The sequence below is a fragment of the Bemisia tabaci genome, chromosome 4, assembly GCF_918797505.1.
Source record: "Bemisia tabaci chromosome 4, PGI_BMITA_v3".
Lineage (NCBI taxonomy): Eukaryota > Metazoa > Arthropoda > Insecta > Hemiptera > Aleyrodidae > Bemisia > Bemisia tabaci.
In genome coordinates, this window is record NC_092796.1 from 29,873,412 (window position 1) to 29,898,240 (window position 24,829).

The 24,829-nt window shown below is 37.4% G+C and overlaps 1 protein-coding gene across 2 annotated transcripts; it reads right to left on the reverse strand.

Annotated features, from left to right (window-relative positions):
- Nucleotides 1-125: 125 nt before the first annotated feature.
- On the reverse strand, nt 126-24,762 carry MBD-R2 (PHD finger protein MBD-R2). 2 transcript variants are annotated; one of them, XM_019050029.2, is made up of 20 exons: nt 24,406-24,762; nt 22,975-23,124; nt 22,390-22,526; nt 21,637-21,863; nt 20,568-20,665; nt 18,651-19,170; nt 17,576-17,687; nt 16,540-16,683; nt 13,690-13,898; nt 13,035-13,171; nt 11,333-11,568; nt 10,250-10,342; nt 8,616-8,797; nt 5,890-5,994; nt 5,053-5,186; nt 3,870-4,036; nt 3,031-3,168; nt 2,384-2,517; nt 1,524-1,655; nt 126-813 (listed from the first exon to the last, which is right to left on the reverse strand). In XM_019050029.2, the coding sequence occupies exons 2-20, from the start codon at nt 23,113-23,115 to the stop codon at nt 686-688; spliced, it is 3,174 nt and encodes a 1,057-aa protein (XP_018905574.2). In that variant the 5' UTR covers nt 23,116-23,124; nt 24,406-24,762; the 3' UTR covers nt 126-685. The 2 variants fall into 2 exon arrangements, with proteins under 2 accessions (XP_018905574.2, XP_018905581.2); XM_019050036.2 differs by lacking the exon at nt 10,250-10,342.
- Between the last annotated feature and the right edge of the window lie 67 nt (nt 24,763-24,829).

Sequence of the window (24,829 nt, forward strand, 5' to 3'; positions counted from 1 at the left end):
CAAAAGCAGCCCAACTCATGGAAACTTCTTATAAGTCTGAAAAGATTGTCTCTGAATACTTTAAGTCTATATCAGTTGTAAAAATTGAAGGTAGAGCTTAAATTAAAGAAAAATAGAGGAAAAGATTTGACGATTCAAAATATATTTTGATAATTAAATAATTACAGAAAAACTAACAGACCCTTGTGTGAGCCAATAATGGTCACAATGTGTATTTGGTAACAACAATATAAAACAATACTGTTTGAACAATTTTCTTTTAAATGAGAGGAAGCTGAAACAACGGGTAGCATTGATCCTACCAATGCTCAAGTGAGTAGATTAGTGACCATTTCTTCGCCTGGCTGACAAAAGGGCGTAACTACACATTGGGATGATCCTGGAAAAACATTACATTGTATGGATGACAGAGCTCATAGCAGTGAAGTTACGCTCTTATGTCAGGAAGGCGATGATTTCACCAACTCTAGTTAATGTGCCTGATAAGTAACTCTGTAACTAAAACTGACGGGTATCTTTTAGATCATTAGTTTTGCATTTTATCTCTGAATAGAAGCAACATTTAAACTAGAGCTGGGGAAAACCAACCCTTTACTTAGAAAATACTAAATTAACAAAATTAATAAATTGAAACAGTGGAAGAGCTACAAGAAGAGGAAAACTAGAGTTCAATAAATTGGGGGCATCAGCTGAGAGTTGCAATCCGTCGAACTGTCTGAAGATCTTTCATCACCATCTGAATTGTTTGCTTGGTTTGTGGATAGAAGTCTGGAGTTTCATCATTGGCCAAGTCAGGATCCTCAGATTCTAGAGCTGAAAGAATCAAAGAGGTTTTGATGTCAGTTTCACGACAATAATGTGCATGAGTTAAATCGTACCCTAAATTTTACCGCCACAGTCTTGACAGTATGAAAATATGACAGACTCAAAATCGACACTTCGGATTAGCTGTTGCTTGTTATTAAAATTTTAAATGACATAAGGTGGAGAGGAAACACTGTTCATTGGGACGCCTGCCATGTAAAAACCTTCGTAGTGCATACTTCGAGTCAAGTAGATTCTCATTTTACTGGTGAGCATGAAATTCAAATTTATAGTGACCAATGCTAAATAAAAATGGTAGTTAATATCTTGACTTGAAGTGAATTTCAGTGATTTTCATTGAGAAAATTGTGTTCTAAGCGAAATTCAATGGAGAAAAGATTGATAAAAATACCTAAATTCATACATTGCCTGGCGATCCATTTAATTTTGGATTCACCTTGGGCAAAAAATAAAGAATAGAACTTCGACTGCTGTTAGCAGGATAAATCGAAACTTCCATTGAAAGGAATTAGTATCTTGAGCTTACTCAGGTGGACGTTCTTGATCATACCATAGATCGCAAAAATTCAAGTATTATACAATAAAAATCCCTGGGCAGCTGATAAAGGTACATTTTTCTAAAGTTTGATGAGTGCAAGAGATCATCTACACCAGAATGCGACCTAAATGAGAGGGGGTTATTCGTAGCCATGACTCACCAGCTATTTGCGCCTCTAAAGAAGTTAGTCTTGATTCGACCTGATTTTGGTAGTTGTCGATGTGGTCTAACAGCCTTTGTCGACATTCAATTGGATCTATGGGAGCTTCAGGTTCAGGACCAGGGATGTTGCCTGAAATTACAGAATGAAATGAATGAGATAAGGTGCAATGTGAAGGAAATTTCTACTGTGAGAACGCAAGAGCCCTTACGTGAAATGTGCCTTAAAACCGAAGCAAATGGTGTTCAGGGAGATACTCATTGAAAAACAGTGAACTTTAAACTAGAAAAGGTAAACCCACTCATCAAACTTTAAGAACTTCTTACATAGTTCACTCACTTTATTTCAATGACGGAGAATTGTTTCGGAGCTTCACTTTATTCTCTGATCACAGTCGTGACAAGAGCTGAGGATCAAGCGAAGCGCCAAAACGATTGTTCGTCAATTGTTGAAATAATGTGCGTAAACTAATGAGTTTTAAAAGTTTGACAACAGAATTCACCTCTTTTTTAAAAAAAAAAAAATTGTACTGATTACAATGGAATTCCACATTAGCTGAATTTTGTTATTTTATTACACGATATTTTTGCAACCTCCTGCGGATGACAGGCTTCAGGAATTTTCCATTCCATGCGCCAATTTCGAGATGGAAGCTAAAAAGTTAATTTTTTAGCATTAATACCTGAACTTTCTTGTGAAGAGAGGCAACATTGCTCTAATGTCGGTTCTGTGGATAAGCGTTTCTTTAGGAGTTGATGCAACAATTAGCTGCAAGCTGGCATCACTCGGAGAAAATTTTGGTACCGCCTGAGACTAATCGAATAAGATACAAAACTGAAAAATTGTGCAATGAATCTTACCTGCGGCAAGTGGCGCTCCTTCACCAAAATTTAAATCGGGCTCTTCTTTAATTTCTTGTTTTACTTTCTCTTTGCTCAGTTTATCTTCATTCCAAGGTTTGGACCACAGATATAACTTAGGATGATCTGTTTTTCTATAAGAAAAAAAATCCACCAAATAAAAAACAGATTTAGCATATCGCAAGAAAGAGGCTTCAACTTACACAATTTACATACCTTTCTTGTTCTTTACTTTTGCTATTTATTTTCAAGTCAAAATAATTAAATTTGATGCAATTCTAACTTATACACTTCTTCCGAGAAGAAAAAGATTTAGTGAGTGTGTAGGTGCCTTATTACACTTGGGCTAGAGAGGTAGATAGGACCTGAAATTACGTCAGTATAATTTAAAATAATGTTTTTTAACACTCGATGCATGAAACAAAATAAAGAAAAAAAGAAACTGCTCGGGCTGAGGTAGATGAATTTTGATACATATTTGTTCAGATCAATCCTCAGTCCTTTTCAGGTTGGGTTCCTGACCTCATCAGCAGATCACACTCGGTCAGAGAACTTAACTTTGTATCCTGCGAAATCCTTGAAATAAAGAAAAGGAGGAAAAAAGTAAAAAATATTCTGGATTATACTATGGCATTTACAGTACTTACTCTGCGACATTAATTTTAGCTTGTAAGCTATGCAGGACAGTTTCTAATTGAACTAATGTGGCGGTAACACTATGAGATCTTTTCAACAGGGACTCTCGATGAACGAGTTCAGGATTATTTCTGGGTCTAAATGAAAACCTGAAATAAAAAAAAACAATATTAAAATAAGTCATTAAAGTTATTAAAAAAATTCATTTGGACTGTTCACAAAATACGTTGTTTCCTGGCAAGGCATGTGGTTTTCACGTGTTAGTCTTCTGAGGGGGGAGGGGGTCGAAAAAATATAAAATTCAGCGTTTCGTATTTCATGAAGATAACTAACTCTGTTATTCTTACAGTGCCTCGTTAGCTGCCTGATACCATTGTCTGCTTCACAAAATCCTATTGTGATTACCAGGGTGTCTACTAAAACAGGCTGGTCAAAAATCAGTACTTTTCTGGTACTTTTTCAATACATTCCCAAGAAATTCAGTACCTCATCAATAGAAAAATTCAGTACCTTTTCAGTACCTCCAATTGACGAAATTCGAAAATTTATAAAAATTTAAATTCCCTGCTCAAATTGCGACAAAAATGACAAATAAATGAAAAAATTCCGGACCAGCGGAAAATTTCCGCACTTTTTCAGTACTTCCGGACCGCCCTTGAAAAATCAGTACTATTTCCGGACTTGTAGATACCCTGGATTACAGATGACATTTTCTGAATGTGTTGCCTATTCTTTCATGAAATGAGTATATATTCACGTTTCATACAATCGTTTGAGTTTAAATAGATAAGTTAGCTTTCACTTGCATCTGCATGAGTTGAAAAAAACACACGTGTTCAATTGCACTCACCTGGGCAGCGTTCCTTCTTTGAGCCAGTCTTGGTTGTAAGTGTACTTCCTGGATAGTCGCTGTTTTGCTGGATTCAAGCAAATCTTGCATATGTACTTTTCAGGAACTTCATCCTCTGTTTCAATGTCGTTACAATGACCATGCTGCCAGCACAGGCATAAATCACACTGAAACATTTTTGTCATGAGAATTAATTTTGAATAAAAAGTAACTAGAGTACGCAAATGTGTTGAAAATGTCTAAAGCCCAATCTAGACAGACAAACTTTTTGTTCTACTTTTCTTCTGCTTTGATCAGATAAAAAGTTTGATTGGGTAATATTTACTCAAGAATTCAACTTTCGTATGAAAAGTTGAACAGAAACTTAAATTGGAGGACATTTTCTACTTTTTGTTAAACTTCGAGAGTTAAATGGAAAGTTGGAATGATATCTTTTGGCCAACATTACAAATCCTAAGAGATAGAGCGAATAAATATGTAATTTGTACAAGAGACAAAAATTACAATTGTTGTGGATAACTCTGTCGAATAGGACAAAGAACATCTTATGCGTTTTCTCACTTTAGTTCGATTTTACAACTTAATCCCTGCAATTTGATATTTTTATTTCTGTGCGCATCGTTTATTTTTTTATATCAGTCTCATATGACTCATTCATTCATATTATTCTTTAGGATTCTATGATAAAATTTATTTGAACAACTTTTTCAGGCGACCAATTTTGTAGAAACATTCCACAGAGACAAGGCCTCATCTTTTTTACGCAATCAGCTATTTGACTGCCACTGGATAAGAAACTCATAGAAATGAAAATCACATTATTTTCTTCCTTACAAAAGAGATTTGCCACTGACAAGTATTCCCATCAGATGCGATGACTTTATTTCAACTAAAAATCACCGGAGTTACTTAACACAACAAAGACACAAGTTTAGAAATAAAATTTAGCCAAATCAAATAGCCTAAAATGCAACAAATGAGGCATCATTTACTGTATCTTACTCCATGACATGATATCATGCGAGTGACGCATAATGCCTAATGCGTGATGCACATTACGGGGATTGGACTGCGAAGCGGTTAATCAACGAATACATTTTTAGATTGAGCAGGAGGCACAACCGTATCACAGCAACTGTAATTTTCCAGTATGAAATATCCGTGAAAAGGATTGATTGAATACCTGAATCATAAGACCATCCTCTTCTTTATAGCCACAAGTGCAGTTTATCACTTCTTCCTTCTTTAACTGCTCAATCTTTGAGACGATCACACTGCTACTTTCTGTTCCTGACTCGGAGGCATCAAGAGAACTCTCTGCAAAAGTAAGGAAAAAAGGAATTTAAGGAGTGAGGCAATTGGAGTAAATGGTATTGATAGCTACTAGAATCTTTTGTAGTAAAATGAAATTTGTACACAAGTTTACTAACATTGCGCATCAGGGTAAGGAGGATTTTTAAGGAATCAGGCACAAGTCATTAGTCAAATGATATAAATTAGTTTTGGAGGGTCAATTTGACATATCCACGATGGCATATCCAAAAAAGGCAAGGGGAAAACAACCTATAACAAGAGGTGCGCAACATCACAAACAAAAATATGTGGTTTCGAACTTCAGCCATCAATATGTTGATTTAGATTTTTTCAAAAGGTTGAAGAATGTATTTACTGATTCTCATGTTGACCATACAAACCAATTTTAATTATTCAATTGACTTTAGGATTTTTTTAACTTGTTCAACGCTCTCTGCATTACAGTTTGATGAGGTATGTATCTTGTAATGCTTGATTTCTTAGTCTGTCAAGTGTTCCATTGTATCAAAGCGATGAATTCTGAATTTTTTAACGCTTCTAATATTTAAGTGGGATTCGTGGTCAAGGATTTACCAGAGTTGAAAAAAGCTGCTGAGTGTTAAAGTCGGAACCTCAATTATCAATCAATATTACAACTCATGCAGAGACATAATGAATAATTATCCATCATTAGCTTTAAATCGAGGATTTTAAACAATTTTCTTACCATTGTAATCAGACACAGTGGATGATTTACTCGTGGATGTGGTTCGTTTCTTTCCAGTTTTTCCTGACACACTGGCACTGTCACCATCCAAGGAACTACTGCCATCTGAGGATATGAAAAATAAAATCACAATTGAAATTCATTGTACATTAATAATTAATTACCTATTGAAGCTGAAAGCAATACTTGACATTTGGACACAGTCTGAGGTACATCCTACTTGAAAATTATCAAATAAAAACAAATAGGAAAAAACTGACACCTTGTGATAATGTAATGGTAACTCTAAAAAATGTTGCGATCATTACATAGTTTCTTAACACAACTTGTCGTTTTGGTGATTGGATGCCTGGAGGATTATGAGTCAGAACGACATGCGATACACCACATGCATTAGCTCAAAGTTTTCTGCTAACTGTTTTTCTCATTGAATTTTGAGATCGCATTTTGGTTGTCTGGGAACTTAAGAATATATCAATTTGTTCATCAAAAAGTGAATTTTATAGTCTCAAGAAAATAGATGTGCGATCTCAAAATTTAACGAGAATGACCGCTGAAAGCATTGAGCTAATCTCAGCGAAACATAGCATGCCATTCAAACTTATGATTCTCCAGCTATCAACCCAGCTTAATGGTAATAATATACAGGGTTATTCAAAAGTTACGCACCACTGGCCATAACTTTAGTTCTAATTATGATATCGATTTGCGGTTTGTGGCGTCCTTCCTCATATCGAGGGGGAAACTTTTCGAGGTACTTTCCAGTTCTTCATCCCCCCCAGGGGGAGGGGGGCGGGGGGCAACTCAAAAATTTCAAATGGCAACCCCCATCATGGGATACATCGTTAGAAAGAGCATGAAAAAAGAAAATTTTTAGCGCAAACCGGAAGTCGATCTGACCCCCCTATCAAAAGTTAGGGGGGTCCAAAGGTTATTTAGGGGGTCCGTATCTTCATTTTTTAGAGTAGCTTCGGCGGCTCTTGGACATACCGTTTCTCTTTTCAAAGAGTCCTCGAATACTCTAAGTCTGATACCGAAGTCTTCATATTGCCCCCGGGCCACCACAGGCCCCCCGTAGGGGGAGATGGGCCTGTTACAATGAAAAATTGCATTAAAATACGAAAAGTCACAGAAGTGCTTCAAACTTGGCATCAAATCCGAGTGGAACTTCTTGCCAATGTTAACGCAAACGCAGCCTGCGAGTTTAAAGTGAGTTTTCAAAACTCTTAGCCCCCTGCCCCCCTCATTTTTGATTGTAGAGCGGGTAAAAACCGGGAATTCACTGCAAATAATGCCCGAAACTAATTTCCAACTTGAGAAGGACCCTTGAAACGTTGCGACCAGTCGGAGCATTGACGTACAGGGACTGCCGCCCCCTTAAAGTACGGAAACATCCATAAAACCCTCGCTGCCCCCCTCATTTTTCGTTGCGGAGCGGGTAAAAACCGGGAAAATCGCCAGAAATGATGCCCGAAACCACTGTAGAACTTGACGCGGACCCTTGAAACGTTGCGCCCAGTCGGAGAACTGCAACACAGGAATTGCCGCGCACTTTAAGGATGGAATCATCCATAAAACCCTTCGCTGCCCCCCTCTTTTTTCGTTGCAGAGCTGGTAAGAACCGGGAAATTCGCCAGAAATGATGACCCGTTGGTTTTATGGATGTTTCCGTACTTTAAGGGGGCGGCAGTCCCTGTACGTCAATGCTCCGACTGGTCGCAACGTTTCAAGGGTCCTTCTCAAGTTGGAAATTAGTTTCGGGCATTATTTGTAGTGAATTCTCGGTTTTTACCCGCTCTGCAACCAAAAATGAGGGGGGCAGGGGGCTAAGAGTTTTGAAAACTCACTTTAAACTCGCAGGCTGCGTTTGCGTTAACATTGGCAAGAAGTTCCACTCGGATTTGATGCCAAGTTTGAAGCACTTCTGTGACTTTTCGTATTTTAATGCAATTTTTCATTGTAACAGGCCCATCCCCCCCTACGGGGGGCCTGTGGTGGCCCGGGGGCAATATGAAGACTTCGGTATCAGACTTAGAGTATTCGAAGACTCTTTGAAAAGAGAAACGGTATGTCCAAGAGCCGCCGAAGCTACTCTAAAAAATGAAGATACGGACCCCCTAAATAACCTTTGGACCCCCCTAACTTTTGATAGGGGGGTCAGATCGACTTTCGGTTTGCGCTAAAAATTTTCTTTTTTCATGCTCTTTCTAACGATGTATCACATGATGGGGGTTGCCATTTGAAATTTTTGAGTTGCCCCCCGCCCCCCTCCCCCTGGGGGGGATGAAGAACTGGAAAGTACCTCGAAAAGTTTCCCCCTCGATATGAGGAAGGACGCCACAAACCGCTAATCGATATCATAATTAGAACTAAAGTTATGGCCAGTGGTGCGTAACTTTTGAATAACCCTGTATCATCAACCAAGATCATTCTTCCTCCTCCTATCATAGGCACAACTGGAGGTGTTCCAAAAAGTTCAGCTAAATTTATGGCAGAAACTTCAGGAAACAAAACATAATAGCACTGAAGAAGATTGTTTTACTGAAAAAAGCTCACTTGGTCGGAAAAAACATCGGCCAGGGCACCCATCATAGAAGTATGGTGTCTTTCTGGTAGGTCAGTTCTAATAGCATACGAAATTTCCAGCAGGTAATCTGACACCAGCTAAATGATTAGTCATCATAAAAAAAGAACTTTTATCAGAATTACATAAGAAAACCACTTACATTTGCTGAACCTTCGTCTCTTGGGAATTTCTGCTGCCATTGGTTGTTTTTTCGCAATACCATTCATAGTGTATCTTTCAGGATCAGGCTCTGCCGGTACTGGAGGTGATGGTTCTAGGCTGAGGACCGCGGGTTCCTTATTCTCAGAATCAGGCGAATCATTACTGCAAGGTTTTATTGACCTGAAAAAAATTACACGATATTATTATTGATAAATACAGAATCAGAGGGACTTTCTGGTTTTAAATTTTTTCTTTATCAAGTAACCTCTGAGAAAGCGTAGATCAATTCCAGCAAATGCATTGGGTGTTTCAGACTATGAGAAACCTCTTTTCAAACTTTGGAAAGAAACAGACTGAAAAATAGTTTAAATTAATTACAGTCTTTAACTTCAAAATCATGTCGATGGCAGAAGTGCAAAACCACGTATTTCCGTTCGCGACAATGCAGACTTCTTGTCATACTTTATTTTTTCTTTGGAAAACTAGTCAATGTAATTTCTTGAAAACTTCCTTTATTTGTCTTCTCTGTTGACGGAGTATTCAGGTCAAATTTCAAGTTATGAAGTTGGCTTGTTTCTCTTCGAAAAAATAACATTGGAGTGGAAATTTTGAAACATTGCAATGATAGATATGTAGATTTGCACTTAAGCCATCGATATTTACTTTTATGTGATGCGCCTGTGTGTATAATGAGCACAGAATTCACGTAAATGATGAAAGAGAGGGAAAATCTCTTTGCTTGCTCAAAACATGGGGCGCATTCATAATTCACTCAGAAGAGGCAATAGCCATTCGCAGAGGAAAAATTAGAGAGGAATAGTAAGTGCTAATGCATATCACTTGGGGAAAGAGAACAAGCTCCGACATGTTTTAGCAAATTGCAGCGCACAACAAACTCCTTTTGGCGATATCAAAGAAAATACCCCATAATTTGCCTCATAAAAAAAAGTACTGACTCTCTTAAACTTTAGGTACAATGAGCAAAGGGCTTTCTGATCAATCAAAAGTGAAAAGGAAAGAAACATTCCGAACAAGCGCACATTTAATGCTGAATTGAATTCATCCATCAAGAAACCAGGAAACTCCGTATCTTAATATTTCTGATGATGTAATATTATATTCTCTTCCTTTTCCTTTGTCAAGAAGTAAGAGCAGGTATTTAAAAACGTGATATTTTTAGTTTCATAATCAGTATACTCTTTCTCTATTTTTGCTGCTCGAGACAGTAGCAGTAATACACAGTATTTTCAATTTTATGTGCCAAAAATTGAGGTGATTTTTGGGAGCCGTGCTCTTGAAAACATCACAGATACATTTCACAAAATTAAAAAGCAAAAAAAAGAAATTCACTAACAAAAACAATGAAGAAGAGAAAAGATAAAATTTCAATGGAAAAAAAAGAGACACAATCCCAAAGAACACAAGGTATTAGGTACGGATGAAAGAAAATAATGGCTTTAAAGAGGGGAAGAAAAATAGGTAGGGGCCAAATTAAGAAATTTGGAAAATCCTGTACACCTGTTGAATACAGTACTTCCACAATATAAAGGAGGAAAAAAACGCTACAGAAACTTGCTATGAATAGCTAAACAGACGAAAATTTAAACTTGAAGGGAATGTTGTATTACTCACTGGCATGGTTCTGAGATTCTTCTCGGCGGCGGAGGTATAACTTTTCTCTCATCCGAAATCAGAATTCTTTCGTCATTAACTTCGTTCTCTGGTCTGAGGAGGGGTAAAAAATAATACAAATGGTGTGAGTAGGAATCTTTCTTGCTCATTAGGGAGCAAGATTTAAAGAGGGTCGACGAGAGTAAACCACCGCTCAGTTATAAAATGCTTGAAATTATGCTATGCTGAAAAATCCAAGTTAATCGACAAGGAAGGATGATGCACTGAATGTATCTCTCAGTCCTCATACATTAGTTTGTATCTTAACTCAATCACATGACGATGTCAGACTGTTTGACCTTGAGATAATTACTAAAAAATTGAAACAGGATATAGGTTAGGAAAATTTACTATTACTTGAGAGCATCAATCATGATTTGTGAGGAATTGAAAAAAAAGAAAATGGCCCAAAAAAAAAAAAATACTGCTGGACATACATATAAAATTCTCAAACCTTCAAAAAGTACGACTGTAAACACTGAAAAGGGGTATAACATTTTTTTATAACCATCATAACCTAGAATTCTAGGGGAGAAAATTATTTCTAAACAGTAACTGAAAAATATGTACAATGAATCACACTTATATCCCTTAAAATTGTCAACTCGGTTCAACGTTTTCGCGAGGAAATGATCGATGGATCAAAACCCTCTTCATGCTCCTAAACTCTCACCATAAATTGTGCTGTCTCATGAATGAACCTAAAATGAGAAACGAAAGGGAGGTTAAACTCCTTTTTACCTTGCACTAAATTTTCACTTGTCACTTTTCAACAATGCAAAAGTATATTCTTCTACCTTCAATAAAAAGACAGACAGATGTCTATGAATTGGAAACATTTTCCAACATCAAGGCTGGGACACTCGATTTTCCAAAACTTTGTTCAGAACTTGAACTAGGATACTTTGAAAACATGTAGGGTTAGGGAACTGTGGTGAGGAGACTATGACAAAACGGTACATGATTTTCTAACCAAACATAGAAAGCCAAATGGTGAGAACACGAAAACACTGAAAAATCGAGGCAGAGGAGAGGTTAACTTACTTTTTGCGAGATGGAGATGGGATTGAAACCACTGACTGGGGAGACACAGCAGATGCTGGTGATTGAGAGGCAGCTGCTTTCTGCTTCTCGAGCTGGTTCAATTTATCCAAAAAGGATGTCGATGGAGACACATCGTCTATAGATTGACCCACAGTTCGGGCATAGGCAAGATCAGCAACATTGGGAGTTGTGCCTAGAATCTGATTGTACTCTGCATGGTAATGTTTTACATGCATCTGGAAACAGACCCAATAGTTTACTATTAATAAAATAAAGCCTTGATCTATCTTTTAAAACTCTTAGGTTATCTTAATAACTTCACTATTACACTTTTATTACACTATTAAAACAAATAATTAGAACTACTAAAATCAGTATGGATGTTTTTTAATCCACTCTAGGTAGTTATAAATAAAATTTCTGTTGGACCTTTTATTATTTTCAAAACAGTATTTTATTTTTTTAGATATTAATCCTTTATCCACCTATCACCGCCTCAATATAGTAAGGACAGTGAAATTGGACAGAAAGTTGGTAATTTTGCCAACAAGCTTCAGAGTTCAATATAACAGTGAAAATTTCAATTCACAGCAATAAACAGCGCATCTCTTTAAAGGGAAAAATTGTACTTGAAAAGCTTTTTCCTTCAGTATCGAGATTTTCAGTTTTGAGCTCTAACACACATTGGCAAAATTACCCATTTTCTGTCTGAACAACTTGTGCGTTGAACCGTGATCAGTTTGTACAGTGAAATTCACTGATCAAAGGGGAACAGACAGTTCCAAGCCTTCCTTCAAATTTAACCAACCGCCCTCCATTTCTAGCCAAAATTCATGATTAGTTCCTCCAGAGGCCTAATAAAAAAAAAGAAAAAACCTTCACCTCCAAAAAATTGGACTTTTTTACCACTAATACATTGTTAAAAAAGAACATTTTGAAAAAATCTGACAGAACGGGCATGTTGCAAACTTTTGTTAGAGCAAAAATAAAAGTTGTTACTCATAGAAAGTGTCTCAAAAATCACGATGAGCGCATTGGCTAAGTCTGAAATGCACTCCTTACTTTACAATTTCCGTTAAAAATTTGCGTTTTTTTGAGCTTCCTGCCTCAAAAACAATACCACGGCACAGGTCAACATTTCGTTAGAGGAGTCATTTCATCCAACCGCTGCTCACAAGGATACTACGCAATATTCAACATAGCCGACACCAATTCGCCAAAACACATGTGATGGGACGATGATTCTAACCACCTGATAACAATCGGCTTGTTTACATTCACATTTTTCTCACGTTGTTAAATATCCGCCTTGATTGACCTCGTCTTCTCCTCAACTTGCACGCGAAAGCGTCGGCCATGTTGAGCAGGGATTGAATGGAAAAACTCCTCTGACGAAATGTTCACCTGTGCTGAAGTGTCCTTTTTGGAGCAGGAATCTTAAAAAACGCAAATTTCTTACACAGATAGTGAAGTTAGGAGTGCATTTCAGAGTTTGCCGATGCGCTCATCGTGATTTTTAATCCTTTAGAAACGACTCTTATTTTTGCTCTGGCAAGAGTTTGCAACAGGCCCATTCCCGCAGTTCCCATACCCACCAATTTTTCATTTAAGGCAACTTGGCTAGAATCAAGGTCAGAGTTTCTGCTCTTGTCAATGAATATTAACCGGGTAAATTATAGCACAGTTGAGAAAGCTTACTTACCGCCAAGTAGTTTTCACTCCTGAACAGTTTGCCACAATTCTGGATGGGACAGATGCATCCAGCACCCCCGCTGCCAGTTGTTGCCGAGGCACCAGAGGTTCCACCAGTTCCTGCAGCAGATCCTGATTCACTTGAGCCTGGCCAAACACATAGTAACATGAATAGAGAGAAATATAATAACATGAATAGAGAGAAATATAATAACATGAATAGAGAGAAATATATTAAAAATAATTTATAGAAGGGTCTTGATAAAAGGTTCCCTTTTTTCAGTGAGGTTCTGAGGGAATTGAAGGTTTCTCAGCTCCTTAAAAACAAATAGCGAAGCACTCTTTTAAAGAAAAATTTTGAAAAGTCGAATCTATGAGACCAACATTTTTAAAGTTTTGTTCTAAAGTATGTTCAAAAGTTTTTTTAATAATGCAGATGATAAAGTGAAAAGCTGTTTGTGAAAAGTTACTTTGATGGCTGGCTTGAATTAAAGTAAAGCTAACGCCATTATCAGTTTACAATACATCTGTGAATGAAGGTCTCGATGTTTCAAACAAAAGCACAGCAATCAGAATCATTGGTTTTGGATACATCCGTGAACAGGTGCCTGCAGTTACTGAGAGCTTCTGAAAGAGGTATAAAGATCTAGATCTGAAATGCTTACTTGAGATCGGAGTGGATACCACAGCAGGTACTGGCGCAACAGGTGTAGCAGGTGCAGGTTCAACTATTTTCGCTTTGGGGAGCAGAGTTTTTATTCTGCGTCCAGGATCGATAGGCGTGGAAACAGGGGTGGAACTTCCAAGAGGGGTCTTGTTGAGCGAACTCTCTGGTTTGTGAAACGGTAGCTTCACCGATAATATGTTGCCTTGACTGCAATTTGAGAGAAAATGTTTGTGTCACAATAAAACGTGAATGAGAAAACATACATTTAAGTATAAACGCAGGGCAAAGAGCAGAATTTTAATACTGATTATACAGGGTGTTTCAGACCACCCGTACCAGGCCTTTTTCTCGGTTGGTTTAGGTCGTACGAAGTCGGAGACCGCGGGGTTGAATAGGGAATTGACCCCAAGGAATCCGAATTTTGTGGTCCCGAAGCCCCCCCACCTCCCCTTGGGGGGTAAAGGGGGAGTCACGATGCTAAAAGTCACGGTTCCCGACCGAATTGCGGATCGATCGCATCAGAATTGAAAAGCACGGAAAATTTCACGTGGAATTGACCCCTAAAAATCCAAAATCGGACCATCCAAGGCCCAAAAATGATCCCCTAAAGAGGGGGACAGTACCCCCCTCCATAATTTCTCTTTGGTCTCACGTAAATGCTCCAAAAAAAGACGGTTTCCCAGGTAATCGACCTTGAGAAATCCAAATTTCGTGGTCCCGAAGCTCCTCCAGCCCCCCTTGGGGGTTAAACGGGGGGAGGGGCCCAATTTTAAAAATCGGGGCTCCTTTCCGAATCGCAAATTGATTGCATCCAAATTGAGGAGCAGAACACATTTACATCTTAAGTGACTCCTAAGAGTTCTAATTGACCCCCCTGAACGGCAGAAAGTAATCTCCTGAGGAAGGGGGCCTCGCCCCCGCCAAAAATTTCTCAGGATTCCTCTTTGGTCGCAAAATTGACTTCGATTCTCCAGAAAAAGACAGTTTCCCATGTAATCGACCCCGAGGACTCTAAATTTCATGTTCCCTGAGCTCCTCGGGGTCGATTACATGAGAAACCGACTTTTTCTGGAGAATCGACGTCAATTTTGCGACCATTGAGGAATCTTGAGAAATTTTAGGCGTGGGCGAAGCCCCCTTCCTCAGGGAGTTACTTTCTGCCGTTCAGGGGGTCTATTAGAACTCTTAGGAGTCACTTAAGATGTAAATGTGTTCTGCTCCTCAATTTGGATGCAATCAATTTGCGATTCGGAAAGGAGCCCCGATTTTTAAAATTGGCCCCCCCCCCCCCCGTTTACACCCCAAGGGGGGCTAGAGGAGCTTCGGAACCATGAAATTTGGATTTCTCGAGGTTGATTACCTGGGAAACCGTCTTTTTCTGGAGAATTTACGTCAATTTCGAGACCAAAGAGAAATTATGGAGGGGGGTACTGTCCCCCTCTTTAGGGGATCATTTTTGGGCCTTGGATGGTCCGATTTTGGATTTTTAGGGGTCAATTCCACGTGAAATTTTTCGTGCTTTTCAATTCTGATGCGATCGATCCGCAATTCGGTCGGAAACCGTGACTTTTAGCATCGTGACCCCCCCTTTACCCCCCAGGGGAGGTGGGGGGGTTTCGGGACCACAAAATTCGGATTCTTTGGGGTCAATTCCCTATTCAACCCCGCGGTCTCCGACTTCGTGCGACCTAAACCAACCGAGAAAAAGGCCTGGTACGGGTGGTCTGAAACACCCTGTACAGTAAAAGTTCGTGAAGTCGAATTGTCTGGGGACCAATGGAAAATTCGACTTAAGCGGCAATTCAAGTTATTCGTTTCTGCTCATTTCCGGAATGATAAATCGCCACAAGCAGTTAAAAATAAACGATTTCTTTAAGTGATTTTGTTTCTTTTTAACTTTTTAACGCTTTTTAACTTTTACTCTTTTTAACTTTTTACTCTTTTTAACTTTTTACTCTTTTTAATTTTAGGTTTTAAGCCAAATCAATGCAATTTAGTCAAATCAGTGTTTTCTATGACGCAATGAGTGAAGTTAGTGGTCCGTAGTGTCAAGTGTCAACGCCAAGTATAAAAAAAAATCAATTTTCGGACATAACAACCAACAGATGTCACTTCTACACTCCCTTCGTGTATACAGGTACGTAGCAACGAATCTCTTTTCTACATTTCTCCCATCTATATTGCGCATTTATGTGTTTTTTGTTGTAAAAATCCGGATTTTTCGAAAAAAAAATTTTGACATAAGCGGCTTTCCACCCGGCTCAAAAATTCGCGAATTCGTCTAAAGCGTAGTTTTTTTTAACGTTGTTCCATATGCAACGTCGCAGGACTGAAGAAAATTTCGACTTAAGCGGATTTTCATCTTAATCGTAGTTCGACTTAACAAACTTTTACTGTACTACCAATTTAAATGTCATGTGTACAATACTCACATGTTCATGTAGTTATAAATTTTGGCAAAATGACAAAGATTTAAGCCACCTCCTGTCTTCTCATTTTGTCCCTGATTTGATGATTATGAAGGGCTTCTCTCATAGCCTCATTTGGTACTTTTTAATGAAATTAGGAGGAATTTTTCTTGGCCTTTAAGACTTTTAATATTTCATACAAATATGTCTTGGTAGTTTTTTGTCCAAAGAAAAAGAAGAAGAAAAGAGAAGTGGGAGAAAGTTCCACAACACAGCAAAGCACATTTAAATTTGCTGGTTTCATGATCAGTTTAGTCTACTTCTAGGGAAGAATAGGAATTGGCAATGTCTAACAAGTGTTAAAAATTCAACTCTGGTCTCACTGTAATGTGACTTATAATGCGGTATAAACTAAGCAAAATAAATAAATTAAAACATACCTGTCTCTTCGATGTTTCTTCTTGAATTTTCGTTTGCTGCTCTCTCCAAGCATGAAGTCGAACTTTTCCATGGGCCAAACTTCACCTTTTTCATGATAAATTGCTTGGATTTCATTTCTAGATCGGCACTTTCGCCCCTCAGGACTGAAAATCACAGACTCACGTTACTTTTCAATTGTATTTTTGACAAAGTGAGTATTACTTGATGAGAGTATTACGAGCAAACGCATAATTCCTTCATGGATGTATTTATGCTCCAAGAAACTATGAGTACATGGACTGAATCAAAAGGAAACAAGTCCTCTGGGTTTGTGTGCTACACTGTTCCTTTTAAGTATAGCCATCTGCACAATTTTTTTTTCAGCATGAATACGCCAGTTTAAGGGTGAGAGAAGAATAGAATTGAGGAGCATTAAATACTCCCTTCGACAATTCCAACAGTGAGATATGAACCTAAAACGAGGAGATGAAAAGAAAAGAGGAACCCTTTTGCTGGAATCTGGGCTTTTCAAAACAGAATCCAGTATACTCTCGGATAGTACTCTTTTTTTGTCTATGAAGACAGTAAATTTACTTCAATTCTGAAAACTATCATTGAAAGTAAAGTGGTATCTGTATAAACGGTGTTTGCCTTCTAAAAATGATAAAATCAATTTTCAGTCAGCTGTAATTCAATACCAACTTGATGAAATAAAAGCAAAATTGATCAAAAACATGTAGATACAAAGGAGACTAGAGAAACTGTTATCGACAAATTCTCACACGCTAATTTAATAAGGGCCAACTGGGAATACCTTGAATTTTGGAGAAAACTGAGAATGAGAAAAATAAAAGGCTTTCCACCGAATTTTGGTATTGTGATACATGAAGACAAATGCACATTTTTTATAAATCATCAAACATTCATTAATTAAGTCAGTGCATCAAAATTATTTCTGTTGATTCTTCGTTTGGTTCCAACATTGTGGAAAAATCAAACCGTTTTACATTTTGTTAACATAAATATGAACATATCATATGTAAATTTAGTACTCACCTCTGAATATAAACATCATACTTGGTTCCACACTTCTTCAGAACACAGTATTTCGACCAACCAGGTGGCAATTTATTATCGATAACCAGTTTTGGAATTCTTTGATATGGCACTAAAATGAGAAAGAAAAAAAGGGAATTACGATTATATTGACATTGCTGAGTAGAAATACATAAAAAAAAATCTCAGGTTCATTACCTGTAGAAAAAAAAAAATTAAAAAACTCTTAGATTTCAAAGAGAAAACTCTTAAAAGTGCAAAAATATCAGAGGCAGGAGACCTTTTTCGTTTTTTAGTAAACATGCCACCTTCTGCAGTGACCAATTTTCGTTTACTTTATTTTGGAAAATTTTTATTAAAGTTTTTCATAACTTTTTAATTTTTTATGCTGCATCTTTCACTGTTTAATTGGTGCTTAGCTCTTCATTTAAAAACACTGTAGATGAGACTTTTGTGAAAAGAGCATGAGCTTATTTTGCTCTTTTGTACTCACTTTAGACCAGATATAGGAGTAAATTAAATATCTAATAATAACCTTTAAGATGAGCAAAATGTTAGTGACCACTTCCCCCTTCATACATAAAATCTTTAGGAATAAAGCAATGATCAATTCTTCTACATTTTTCTTAATGAGCTGTAACAAGCGTTAATGAATAAGGAGTATCAATAAGGTCCATTAAAGGGTCCACCCTAGCTGAATTGCTTTAATTCTACGATATTTTGCTCACTGAAGGCTTGTATTTTACGGAAAACATCAAAATTTGGTCTCTTTTTAGGTCTAATATTGGTCTGAATGGGAGTCAGAAGGCCAACTTTGGCGAGAAACGCAGAATTTTCAGCATTCAACCAAAAACCTGAATTTTCCGCCAAAATCAACCTTCAATCCCATGTTTAGGCGAGTGGTAGACCCTATAAGGACCGAAAACGACCAAATCATGATGCATTTCGTAAAATATAACCCTTCAATGAGCAAAACCTTGTGGATTTGAGGATGGGCCCAAGAACAGCCCTTATTGATGACCTTTCTTTGGATCGATATAAATAGATACAGAGATGTGCAAGATATAAATAATACCTTCACTAGGAGGAGCTCCATCGGAGGGTAGTGGCTGCCTTACAGCCGCTGGTTTGGCACTGTACAGAATTGGCTGTGCAGAATTATCTGCAGACTTCTTGGTGGATGCAAAAGTACTGGTTTCATAATCATAGTCAGCTTTCCTATTTTTAATTCGTTTTCTCTTGTGTCCATCAGAACTCTCATCTTCAATTGGACTGTTATTACTAGGTGGCGTTGCAGTCACAAGAGATGAATAGTTCATCTGACTCGCACTGTTTTCGAGAGGTGAGTTCATCACAACTGATTCATCAGGCTTCTTCCTGCTGATGACCATTTTTAAACTAGCTTCATCACCTGCCGCTTTCTTTACTACTAAGGAGTCATCTTGTTTGGTTTTTTTACGGTGGTCCGTGAAGAGGTCTTTGACATTGAGCTTGCGTTTCCGTTTGCGACGTTCCTCTTTGGATAACATGTCTGAGCCAAAGGGCGCGCTTGGTATGACAATTGGCGGTGTTGAGGGTATTGTCTGCGTGTAGTTCTGTAAACATCGAGATAAATGTTGACAATGACAGTAATTCATGAAAAGAAATTCTCTGATCATTTAGTACCCCCTACAATAATTTCAACCCTCTATGGTATGGTGTTATTTATTTGTAAAACACATTTTGTGGTTTTTTAAAAAGTTTATCTCTCCTCTGTGGCATAATTTTGCAAAATTTCCATCAGAGTTTTCTTTCATAAAAACTGATTACCAAAAATTTGGTACTTTTTCCGAAAGCCAGAACATAGATTTGCGTCCCTCAGAATCCAAGATTCAAAATTAATTCATGCTGTAAAACGTTAAGGTTTGCTCCGATTTAATTTGAATTTTGCAATATTTTTCTTTAAAATCTTTCTCACTAAAATTGAGTTTCACAAAACTGATTTTCCACACTGCAATTTGTGGAGGGAAAACTGCATGTAACGTACTTCCAGCTTCAAGCTCCTTTCACACAATTAATCAATGTTTTTTTTTCTTCATTTCTTTCCTTTTCTTCCATGGAAAATATTCCAAAGGAAGTATATTACTCTCAGTGCATCGATTGAATCTGGCAATAGAATTGACAATATGTTGAAAAACAAAATATGTTAAATAAAAAAATATAAGATGAAGAGAGCTGTTCAAATGAAAAGATGGATTCAAAAACAGCTTTCTAATACCCTCAGCCAAGTACCAAGAAATAATATGAAAGCTCAAATTAAATAAGTATAAAGAGCTGGCACCTCTCACATTGCAATTTAATATTGCAAAAGAGGTAAATTTTTAGATTATTGATATTGATGCTACTTTGCATCAAGTGGCATTGGCACCTGAGAGTGTAGATCTTAGGTTACTTTTTCTTTATCCTCAAATGTGGAACAATAAAAATCATATGATGGCTGCAAATTGTAGATCAGCCTCCATTAATTTATTTTCACAAAGTGTAGTTTTAGGAGTAGTATGAATGGGAGAATTCGAATTCCATTTCATCAGTATCGTAAAAGTCTGTTTTTTAATAAGTTAGGGTTTTTTTAAATAGTTTTGATTAGAAGATTACCAATTTTGCTTTGCAAAACAGCGCTTGCCTCAGAGAAATACAATTTTGTGAAAAAGAGGTGGTCACAAAAAAGCAGGCTCAGCGTTTTTTTCGAAGTCACAATTCCACTACTCTCTTTCGAGATTTTTGGGAAGATTACATACCGTAGCACAGATGAGTGTTTAATTAATGTTCCATAGAAATTCTGATCAGCAGGTAGGGAGAAAAGTATTATGTATAAAACTTAAAACTTATTGACTTCCCCACTAAAATCCTCATCAACATTTCTAAAACTCCCCTTTTTTCTTTCAGAATTATCGATAAAAAAAATGTATGAGAGACTGTTTATCGGAGATACATAATGATGGATTTCTAATACCTTCTGAAAATGTTCTTGATCTTTCCTGGTGAATTTTGTCAATTTGTGGGGTTTCAACGTTTTTTTGAAACCGTCCATGAAAAGAACTTCATATGAACCTGTTAACAAGGAGCAAAAGTTGATTGATGAAGGTTAAAGAGCATCAGTGAAAGAGAAACTATAGGCTACTGAAATGTTGATGCAAGTGAGTTGATACTTCAAAATTTAACGATGAAAACTAATCATGCAACAGGAAATCTGAAAGTCAAATCCTAAACAAGGTATAAGTGTTTACAATTACAATTGGTTAAACAGAGAGTACAAATGACGTCAGTAAGATTTTTAAACTCACTTGCACGTAAAAATATTAAATTGGCGGAGTCGCCTGAGGATGCTGGAGTTGCGAGCCGGCGAAATGCGTCTGCAATTTAATATTTTTACGTGCAAGTGAGTTTAAAAATTTTACTGATCATTTATCTTATGCCGGTCTCCAAACGTATCTTGTACAAATGATGTCATTTGTATGATTGGATTTCCATTTGACCTGTGTTAAAGATATTTGCTAATATCTCGCTCAGGAGTTGATTTCTGAAACACCCATTGTATGATTCATTTTCTATGAAAGATTTTGTAGAGAGTTCATGTGACATTAATTTCTAGTTCAGACCCTGTCTGGCGGTCCATTTTATACTAATTCTGTTTTTTTTTCTTTCTTTCTTCCTTTTCTATTATTTCGTGATTTGAGTTTCCTACTTTTCAAATTCTTTTTTCTTTCTCACACATTCAACTCACAGTCTGTTACCTCATTTTTAACTGAAGATTTTTGTTTTATTTTCATTCCCTTTGGTTTTGTACCTAGTTAAGATTCATTCATTGATCAGGAAATGAGCCTGTTCATCAGTAAACAACCCTTTGGAGAGAAAAAAACAGGTATTATCGATGACATCAGTACATTGTTTACTTAAATACCACAACTTAAGATTATCAATTGTCATATTACAGATTATTTTGAGACAGTAAGCCATATATTTTAACTAGGTACAATACATTGATGTATTTGTTCATACGTATAGGGAAATAATTAACTTACCATCAGGAAAAATTGTCTTCACAACAGCAGGGAATTTACGGTTGTCATTCCAAGTTGCCATGACTTTTTGATTGATTTGAAACTCTGGTTTGACTGCTGGTTTAACCGTAATTGGTCTAATTCGACAACTGTCCACACAAACCCACTCATCAGAACTTTGCGAATTTTCATAATGGCAAAGTACTTCCCTTTCCTCAACATCCATGTCCAAGATCGTAATTGGGTACCTAAAAATAATAGAGAGGACCAATAAGAAAAAAGCATTCCCAATATGTATGAGAGTGTTTTGTATTTTGTACAGTTGTTAATGACATTCCTGTTCTTGCTATTGACATTTCCCGGAGAAAGTCACTCTTTAATACTGGGCCAAAAATCTGATTTTACATAGTGGAGCAATATTAAAATTTTCAGGAAGTTTAACTGATTTTCAAGGGTTAGCTCAAGGCTGATGAATACATGGAAACTAAAGATCATCTTAAATTTTCGAAGACTTTCCAACCAATCTTTCCCAGGCCTTGAGAGAGAATGATTCAGCACAACTTCAGCTGTGGGCAACCTCGTTGCAGAGGGATGAGTATAAACCTGAAAAATGAATTTTTTATTGGAAGAAGCCGAAATTATAGTGGCAAGACTGAGGAGAGAAAAAATTATAGATTCTTGAGGACCATCAGCTTTCAAACTATCTGTAGCAATCTTGTGAAGTTAAAAGACAGTACACAGAAGAAGCACAGCTTACGATTCTTGATTACTCACCAAACATCACCACTATTAGGAAGTAATTCAGCTCTAAGCCCAACAAAGAAATTCATGTTGATACCAGAAAGACTTTGCCCCGCAGGAGCAGACATGATGGCTGATTCCATATTGAACGTATCCACTGTCATAGATTTCTGCGCAAAAAGTTAATTATATTACTGATCAAATCAAAGACTAAAATAACAAGGGAAAGGCAAAGAATACAGAGAAACTTCGGGATATTGATAAATTCAAGATTTAAAGAACATGTCTTCAAAATTTTTTCCAAATAAGGTTTCGGAGAATCTCATTTTATGGGTATTCCATGCGAATGACCTTGACAAACAACACTCATGTACCTTGAAAATGAAAAACTCCTGATGGAATATGTTTCATAATACACAGTATCTTTTACTTAGACATTTGTTGTTCAGAGAAAAGTTTTTGGTTTCTTTCTTGTCATAGTTTCTTCATGGTCAAATAAAGTTATACTTCTAGGTATCTTAGTTTATGCTTATTCGCAAGAAGTGCGGCTTCAAATACAACAGAATGGACTCCATGATGAATAAACATTAAGATAAAAATAAAGATGCAAAGGCAAACCTCAGGCGTAGTGGACTGAAAATTTCCTTGCGCAGTTGAGATAGCCGACTCCTGGAAAGATTCTGGCGCAGCTAATGCTAAGAGATCAGCGTTGGCCACTAAGTCTGGTTCTTTCACGGCATTTGTTTCTAGATTTTCCATTATGTATACCTAGAAATAGAACAAACTTAATAAGTTTTGGTGGTTGAAATACAAGATATAAGAATAAGGTTTCTACTGAGCTGTATACTTCTCACTTCAGTTGAGGGGTCAACTCAAGCTTCAATCGTTGCCTACGAGAATGGAGAGGCCGTAACTAGTCAGTTGTGTGACGTCAAGCTAGTAGATATTTACCGAAAACAACAAGCATCTCCGGGTCATCGGTGCATCGATGAGTGAGACAGTCGCTGCGTGGACCAATCAGAGTGGCCCTCGATCGGCCGAAGTTGCGCGAGCGGCCCGTTTGAATCTAAGTGGAGTAACGATTTTCGGCATTACGCTTTCATTTCCTCGATTTTTAGACGATGTCACGAATGGATTGGTTAGTTTTCTAAAGTGAAATTTCATCTTCTTTCGAAAACGTTCTTATGAAATTTTGCATCAGATCAACCCTGAAAAAGATATCGGCAAGAACTCATCGCGCAGCAAGCGTTCTCCCATAAGAACGCGTGTTAAACCGCGGTCGAGTTTCATCTATTAGTGTGACGTCACAGAATCATAGTTACGGCCTCTCCATTCTCGTAGGCAACGCTTCAATACCATAAATATCATGTAAATCAGTTGACAATATGGCCATCATATGGCTGAGCTCGGAAACCAAATATTTTGATTGCGGACTCTTAACACTATGTTTTTGTTTTCATAAAGAGAAACAAAACAAGTAAGTATGATCGCTGAGGTTTTCACTGATCATTTCTTGAGGAACGAAGATAGTTCACAGAAATTTCAAGAAACGGCGTTGATAGGTTTTTCGATGAATGATAAAATACTCATGAGGCAAAGTTTGCAGCAGTGGAAAGCAAAAACAATCGCCAACTTGGCTGACAACGCTCCTACTACGCATGATCTTTAACAGTCGCAATTCATCATTTCCATCCCACTTACAAAAGGTGGATCATGTAAGCTAAAATGTTAATGCTTTTCATTACTCACAGCAAATACATTTAAGTACACGCTTTAAGAGAGTGACAGAAGATCACTGTTGACAGTTGGACTTTCGAAGTAAATACAAGTGTTACAACGGCGGATCTTCTGCCACAGTCTTAACATGGATAAACTTATTTGGCGTGAAATCTAAGTTATGCCTGATTGTCATTCCTGCTGATAGACAGACGTAAATGCGTCTACTTCACTGATGAAGGTGTGATTGCTACTGGGTGAATTATGAATTCACACTACGCTTACATTAAAGAATGCATCGGAGTGGCGGATGTTAAGTCCATAAACACTTACCAGTGGCACTACTAGGAACAATTATAGAAGACATTAAAAGGTGAAAATTGCACAATGTTAGAGGTTTTATGCTCTGTTGAGGCGTTGAACGCTCACACAAAAGGAAAACAAAGTGTTCATGAGATGGGCAAACACATGAAGAGCAACCGCAGAGAACCAGCACGTGTACGACGCTGCGTTGAAAGCACTAATAGTATTAAGATTTTAAGAAAACACTTGGATCAATCCTACAATTGATGATGATAATTTTGATGAGAGAAGCGGGGATAATTCCGGTCTCCTGCAGAACTCAATCGTAAACTTTTCAACTGCGCGCAAGTCGTTTCGCTACCGCCATGATCTGTTGAATTTACGATGCCAGTAACTACGTCACAAGATTTCAACGTTTCAACATTTTCAACGAAAACAAAGAAAATTAGAGGCC

What these genes read in the sequence shown, in the direction of transcription:
- MBD-R2 (XM_019050029.2), bottom strand. Translation starts at nt 23,115, where the DNA reads ATGGAAAATCTAGAAACAAATGCCGTGAAAGAACCAGACTTAGTGGCC. An exon ending in CCATCTCCATCTCGCAAAAA is followed by an intron (nt 10,343 to 11,332) that starts GTAAGTTAACCT and finishes ACCCCTCCTCAG; the next exon opens with ACCAGAGAACGAAGTTAATG. An exon ending in GAGACGAAGGTTCAGCAAAT is followed by an intron (nt 5,995 to 8,615) that starts GTAAGTGGTTTT and finishes TCATATCCTCAG; the next exon opens with ATGGCAGTAGTTCCTTGGAT.